This window comes from Telopea speciosissima, chromosome 8 (genome assembly GCF_018873765.1).
Source record: "Telopea speciosissima isolate NSW1024214 ecotype Mountain lineage chromosome 8, Tspe_v1, whole genome shotgun sequence".
Lineage (NCBI taxonomy): Eukaryota > Viridiplantae > Streptophyta > Magnoliopsida > Proteales > Proteaceae > Telopea > Telopea speciosissima.
Genome location: NC_057923.1, coordinates 40,203,887 through 40,211,829, shown reverse-complemented (window position 1 = coordinate 40,211,829; position 7,943 = coordinate 40,203,887). Strand labels below are relative to the sequence as shown.

At 41.5% G+C, this 7,943-nt stretch overlaps 1 protein-coding gene across 1 annotated transcript; it reads right to left on the bottom strand.

The window, feature by feature from the left end:
• Positions 1 to 2,787: 2,787 nt before the first annotated feature.
• Positions 2,788 to 3,516, bottom strand: LOC122672293. Its single transcript, XM_043869787.1, has one exon. The coding sequence runs from the start codon at positions 3,514 to 3,516 to the stop codon at positions 2,788 to 2,790; it is 729 nt and encodes a 242-aa protein (XP_043725722.1).
• Positions 3,517 to 7,943: the final 4,427 nt, after the last annotated feature.

The following is a 7,943-nucleotide window of genomic DNA, read 5'->3' as shown; positions in this document are numbered from 1 at the left end:
GCCGCGGGTACCGGGGTGAGCCTTTCGGTGGAGGACTATGACTCAGAGTGACATGCTTTTTTTTTTTTTTTATGTATATACACTTTTTGTTTTATGTACATTTTAAAAAGATTTTTTTTTCTTCTTTTTTGGAAAGCATCATTTGTACATATTTTTTATGTATATTCATTTGTTCAATACTAAAATGATTTCTTTTCCAGCACGAATCATTGATGATAGATTTAATTACAGGGAGAAAGAGAAGATGAACCGATTGTCAACTTGATATCACTTGTTTACAACATTTTTCCTCCATATTTCTGATAATAGGATCACCACTTCTTGGGTCAAAACTTCTGGAGCCCAAAAATTCTTCAACCTAGGTTGTTCTTGCTTTGAGGACACCAAGGAAGGAATATAAAAGCTGGTGTGAGTCAAACCCATGCACCTTATGTAGTTGCATCCAAGCATCTCTGGTAATTCCATCCTGGTCCTCATCCAATGGTAATCTCATTGGATCTCTTGAGCAGTCCTTTTATCTAAGTATTCTTTCCAATCTTGGATCTTGCAAAATTCCTACGTTTCTCTTCCTACTTGGTAGTGTATAGGAAGGAGGTGAGGACATGGAATTGCTTCCACCAATCTTAACTTTTCCATCAGCCACATTTGGAAGACTGCCGGAGATCCATAGAAGAAATCTGTTCCATATTTCTGGGACTGGCTCATGGTATCGAATCCTTTGAAAGTTTCTACCAAAACTGTAGGAACGATGCCACACCCTTCCTCTATTTGTTTAACAATTTCTGCAATCATTGGAGACATTCCTTTCCCATGAGTTGTTAGGAGGAATTTCCCAATCATACAGAAAGGATATGCTCATTTTTTACATCGGACTTGGTCTTCTTCTTCAGCTCTATTGTTGCTAAAAATTCTCACTATCTTTAATGCATCAACCTTGTCGTAGTTAAGAATCTGCTTTAGCCCCTTTTTGTCCATTACAAAGAAATTTTCCAGAGTCTTGAAAAGTCGGTCCTTCTGCATGATCGGGAGGAATAGCTTTCCTTGTGGAGGTGTCATCATGTAGTCCCAAAATTCTTCAATGGTTGGGGTTATTCTGACCTTTCCGAAATGGAAGGCATGTAATTGAGGATCCCAACATTTTGATACTTCTTTGAGTAAATCATGATGGAGCTTGAGACATCTGATTCTTCCTAGTACCGACAAATGGAGATCATCTAGAAGTGTAGGACCATCTATATGCATACAGAGAGTCCACTGGCGTTACTGTTCATCCAACCCTTCTTTCTTCGGTCCTTGCATAATACCTGCATCAAGGATCCTATTAGTACCTTGGACATGAACAAGTCTTTAGTTAATAGCCAGGTCTAAACAACTCTAGAGCTACTATAAGTCCAAAGAATGAATTGAAGGCCAAATGGCGGGATCTACCATATTTACAGGGGATGTTGACTGGAAGAATCATAGAATGAACTAACACAATGCCCTTTTTTATTATATTTTTTTGTTTGTTTATTTTTTTTTGTTTGAGAGCTCACTCGAATACATCGAGTTGCCTACGTATCTCTTGCGAGGAATCAGGTCAAATGTAGTTCAAGTTACTCAAGGAACTCAGACAAAATATTTCTTTAATTGATCCATGTTGACTAATCCCCGAAGATCTTCTCCATCAAGGTCAGTGAGCTGAACCGCTTGGCCTGGTAATATGGCTTTGACTCTGTAAAGGCCGCTCCAATTGTGCCAGAATTTTCCTCTTGGATCATGAATTGGGGCCCTTTGTTCTCTCAAGACCAAATCTCCTTCCTCAATGTTTCAAGGGCATACCCCTTTGTTGAATGCTCTAGCCATCCTTTGCTGATATTTGTTGATGTTATCCATGGCTTTCATCCTCTTTTCATCCAAGAGGCTGAGCTCTTCATATCTATTCCTCACCCATTCTCCTTCTAGCAACTAGCTATCAAGTAAAACTCGAAGGGAAGGAACTTGAATTTCGATGGCAATACAGCCTCCACCCCATATATAAGAGAATACGGTGTTGCCCTAGTTGAGGTTCGGATTGATGTTCGGTAAGCCTATAAGGCTAACGGGAGCTTCTCAGCCCAGTCATTATACGAATCTGCCATCTTCTGTAATATGACTTTTATATTTTTATTGGCTGCTTCGACTGCTCCATTAGTTTGAGGCTGGTAAGTAGTGGACCTATGCCTTTCATTGTCAAATTTGATATAGAGTTCTTCCACCTTTCCTCGGAAGTGCATGCCTTGATCTGAAATCAATTATTGAGGTATGCCATACCTCAAAATGATGTTTTCTTTTATGAACTTTGCCACCTTGGCAGCAGTCAAGACTGCGTAAGATTGAGCCTCCACTCACTTTGTAAAATAGTCGATGGCGACCAATATAAATTCATGTCCATTGGAGGCCTTTGGGGTTATTTTTCCAAATAAATTGATTCCCCAAGTAAAAAATGGCTAAGGGATGTTCAACGAATGCAACTCTGTTGGAGGAATATGGATAATGTTGGCAAATACCTGCCATTGATGGCACCTCCTTACAAAGGTGGCGCAATCAGATTCTATCGTTGCCCAATAATATCCCATTCTGAGGATCATTTTGGCAAGCATTTTTGCATTCATGTGCGGTCCGCAGATCCCTTGGTGGATTTCCTTCATAATGGTTTGAGCTTGCTCCTCATCTACACATAATAGTTGGATGTCGTCATAAGATCTTTTATACAATAGGCTTCCTTGGAGGATGAATTGAGTAGTATATTTTTGCAGATGCATTTTTTTACTTTTCTGTGAAATGTTTAGGGTACCTCCTTTCTCTAATATAATCAACTATTGGGGCGTTCCAGGGTCTTCCATCCTCGGTGAGCACATTGACCGGCTCTCCGTATGTTGGGCTAGTCCTTTCTATCAGAAAGGGCCGAATCCTATCCCTAGGATCGCATTCTACCATGGAGGCTAAAGTAGCCAAGGCATCCGCAAACCGATTGCTATCTCTAGGTAGGTATTCGAAAGAGATTTCTTTGAAGCCTTTGGCCAATTGCTCCAAATATACCTGGTAGGGCTTTAACTTCTTGTCCCTTGTCCTCCACTTCCCTTGAGTTTGACAAATCATGATCGAAGAATCTCCAAAGACTTTGATCTTTTTTACTCCCACCGATAAGGCCATTTCTAGACCAATGACACAAGCTTCATATTCCACAATGTTATTAGTGTAACTGAACTTCAAGCGGAATGCCATGGGTAGGTAAAAGTCCTCTGGAGTTACGAGTAATACTCCTACCCCAAACCTTTTTTGATTTGCAGTTCCGTCAAAATGTAATTGCCATTCTTCATTTTGACCTTCTTCTATATAGTGCAAATCTTCATCTGGGAAGGAATCCTCCGTTGGTTGTGGATCAGTCTTTATAGGGAATTCTGCCAAATGGTTTGAGATTGCTTGCCCCTTTACAGACTTTTGATTGACATAGGTTATGTCAAACTCTGACAGTAACAATAACCATCTGGCCATCCTTTCGGTAAATGCTGGTTTTTCAAAGAGGTATTTGATTGGATCCATCCTTGAGACAAGTTTAACTGGATGTGATATCATGTAATGTCTCAACCTTTTAGTTACCCAAACCAGAGAAGTGTATGTTTTTTCTACTAGAGTATAGCGAGTTTCTTATTCTAGCAGTTTTCTGCATAGGTAGTAAATTGCATGTTCTTATCCATCTCTCTTATCAATCTGCGCCATCATCGATCCAATCGATGCTTCCCCTACTGACAGATACAAAAGTAAGGGCACACCCAGTACTAGAGGGATTAGTACAGGGGGACAGAGCAAATACTCTTTGATTTTCATGAAGGCACCCTGACATTCATCATTCCATTTTTTGGTTCTTTCTTCCTTAGAAGTTTGAAGATGGGTTCACATGTCGCGGTTAAACGAGATATGATCCTACTGATATATTGGATGCAGCCTAAAAATCCTCGTACTTCTTTCTCCGTTCTTGGCAATGGTATTTTTGTAATGGCCTTTATTTTGTCAGGATCCACTCTATCCCTCTTTCACTAACATGGAATCCCAGTCGCTTTCATGCTTTTGCTCTGAAGACACACTTCTGGGGGTTCAACCTTAGCTTGTATTCTTTTATTCTTTTAAAGAATTTTCTTAGAGCTACAAAATGACCTTGCTGATCAATGGATTTGACTATCATATCATCGACATATACCTCCACTTCTTTGTATATTATGTCATGTAGTATAGCCATGGCTGCTCTTTGGTATGATGCCCTAGCATTCTTCAATCCAAAAGGCATCACCTTGTTGCAAAACTTCCCCCACAGTGTGATGAATGTCGTTTTTTCTCTATCCTTTGGACACATGCTGAATTGATTGTAGCCTAAACAACCATCCATGAAGGATAGTAAAGCATGGCCTACAGTGTTGTCGACCAATATGTCGATGTGGGGTAGTGGAAAATCATCCTTAGGGCTGACCTTGTTTAGGTCACAGAAATCAACACACATTCTGACTTTCCTATCTTTCTTGGGAACTGGGACAATATTGGACAACCATTGAGGGTATTGAGTCACTTGGAGGAATCCTGTATTCCATTATTTGATGACTTCCTCCCTGATTTTCTCACTCCATTCCGGCCGCATCCTCCTTGGCTTCTGTTTGACAGGGCGAGTGTCTGGATACATAGGTAGCCTATGTTGCACAATTTTTGGGTCAATGCCGGGCATATCTTTGTAGGACCAGGCAAAAACTTCCTCGAATTCCTTGAGGAGAGAGGTCATTCGGGACATTTTGTCATTATTGAGAGAAGAACCAATTTTGATCATTCGAGGGCATTGGTCAGTTCCCAGATTTATGAGATTTGTGTCCTCTCAGACAGGTTGAGCTCTTCTTTGCTCCAATTGTTCCAACAACTTACGATGTTCAAGAATATTGTCATCCTCAGAAGAATAAGAAGAAGAGGAAGACGAGTCATACTCAGAATCGGCGATTTCATTCATGATAAGAGGAGGAGTACACACAGACTCAACAAATTGGAAGTTTTCAATTTCTTTTTGGAAAGCAGATACAGACTCAGAAACAGACTCAAACAGGACTAAACCAGAGCTGGCTACAACTTCAGACTCATTAATCTAGAAGTTCTCCATCATCCTTGCCCAATTTGCTGTGGATCCTTGGAGAGGTCGTATGAGAAGTTGCGGTGCTGGCCCTTCTTCTTCCTCGATGATTACAACTATTTCGAAGAGCCTGCTAATCCCTTGCTCTTCTTTGACTTCATCCTTGTTTGCTTGGTCCAGTTCCATGGTAATCCAGTCTATTTCATCTTTGAAGAATATCTCAAACCCCGGTTGAAGCTGGCCTTTCTCTTGATCAAACCATGGCTCTCGGTTTCCACAGTAGGAAAAGTTCTCCCCTTCTTTCACGAAGTAACCATTCAGAGTCTTGAAGTAAGGAACGCTCCCTACCGCATTGTTCCTTTGTTCCAAGTCATTCTTCTTCAGATTCCTTCTTGGATTGAAACTCAAGCCATAATGGCTGGCATTAGCTTGTATTTTTGGGAACGTTGGGACTCCTTGTTGATTTTTCCCCAATCCTAGCCTTGGAAAATACTTCATTTTCTTCATGATCTTCACAGAGGCTTTACTCCATGTCATCAAAAACTTTGCTAGGATAGGCTCTTCTTCCCTTGTAAATACGATGTAAATATTGCCGAATTCAAATCCTCCTAATTGCATCTCTGGTAGGGGCAAACGTCCTACCTCTATGTTGGCCAAAGTATGTACCATCTCTGGGTCCCCAAAAATGGTAATCACCTTTTGGTCATGTATGAACTTCAGCTTCTGATGGAGACTTGATGCTAGGACTCTTGTTGGTTGTAACCATGGTCTTCCAAGCAGCATATTGAAAGATGCCTGAATGTCGATGACTTGGAAATCTATGGTAAACCAAGCAGGCCCTACCTTAATATCGGTGGTGAGAATCCCAATTACCTCCCTCCTGGAATTATCATATGCTCTGATGGTTTGGCTTGACGGCTTCATTTTGTCAAGGGGTAAACCTATGCACCTTGCAGCCCTTAGAGGCATAACATTGAGGGCGGATCCATTGTCAATCAGAACCTGAGGGACTTGATTTTTGTTATACTCCATAGTGATGTAAAGAGCCTTGTTATGATTCTTCCCCCTTAGGGGTAAGTCTTCTTCTAAGAAAAATAGTGACTGGATAGCATTAGTAGTCCCTACTATGTGAGACAATTCTTCTGGCCCCATTTCTATGGCCACCTGTACCTTAGTGAGAGCCTTCAAAATCGCCTCTCGGTGAGTTAGCAAAGCCATTAACAACCCCCAGATCAAGATGTTGGCTTGGGCCTTCTTCAATTGGCCCAACACTTGATTTTTTGGTTCAACACTCAGCTTTGGTTGGCTGGGCTGATACTTCTCCACTGTTAACCCTTTGTTCTTAAAATTCTTCCCGCTTCTGGTTTTTGTAACTTCTGAATGTCTCTCTTTAATGATCAACTCGACGGGCCAAAGGCTATCTTCTTTCACATCGCTATCTGTGATGATAATGGGGCCTCGGGAGTGATCCCCCTTCTTTGACTCTTGGTTAATTTTGTCCTCATCTACCATGGCTACGATAGATTTCTAAGCCTGGCCTAGGATTTCAAACAAAGTTTCTTGCTTCTTGGTAATCTGCTGGACCATAAGGTGATGATCAGGGCTTACTGGATCCTCAGGGATCAACTAACTTATGGCCTGGAAAGTCTTTAAAGCAGCTTGGTACATTCTTTTTGCTTCGGCCAAAGACTTGTAGAAGTTACAGTTCTTCTCCTCTTCTTAGGAATCAGAGCTTTCAGTGTTGGACTCCAAACTCTCTTCAGGACTTGAAATGATTGGGTGAATATTCCCTATCGGGTCATTGGCCAATCTTTCTTCATTGATATGGCAAAGGATAAATCATCATGCGCTTTTACCCACTCATAGTACTCCCTACTTTTACGGTTAGGAGAAGAAGGAGGAGTCCCGCACAAATCTTGTGCTAAGGCTAGAGTCAATCTCCCAGAGTTCCCTATATGGCATATTGACTGAGGGAGTGACCACTGTTCTTTAACAAGTTCTTGCTGCTGAAGTTCCTCCTGGTACTTGTCGTCTATGACCACCATTCTTACGAGCATTTCTTGAATTTTGTCAACACTTCTGTGGATTTTATTTACCTGAAACGACAAATCCCATGGTGCTGGCCCACAAATATTCTCATACTTATCGAGACATGTCACCGGTCGATAAGGCTCTTCCCCTTCATCAAAATCCTCTTCTTCGGATTCTTCTTCCTGTTCTAGCTCTTCATCGTCCGACTCTCTGGGCCCAAATTCTTGTTCATTTTCACTTTCTTTGGGTGAGTCTTCCCTTCCCGAGTCCTCTCTATTGTCAATCTCCATAGGATGGATGTTATCAGTCGGGTCAATGTGAGATTCTCCCAGGTTGATATCATTGACCCATGCTTCCCATGTTTCACTTCTCCTTGGTGGTTCAAGGTAGGATAGAGTATCCGAGAAGAGAGCAAGATCTTCTGGAGGGGCTCCAAATAGATCGTGTGCCAGGGCGTTGGCCAGCCATGCCATGTTCTTCAATTCATGTAGGGTCTGAGCAAGCACACCATTTTCATTTGGCATTAGTTGCCTTTCGCATCATGCCGTAAAACTACTACACACCAAATTTGAAAATAAGGAAGTTGCCTTGTAGAGGATTTCCTAAGTATTAGTGGAGATGTCTATAGTGTCTAATATCTGATAGAAGACGCTCATGCTCCAACGGTCGAAGTCTTCTCTAGACACAGTCCATTCTCCTCTTGGAGCTTCAGGGGACGATATCTCCTTGTCATCCCTAGTTTCATCATCACTCAATAGAATGGTTTGGATGAGATTGGTTGGATCAT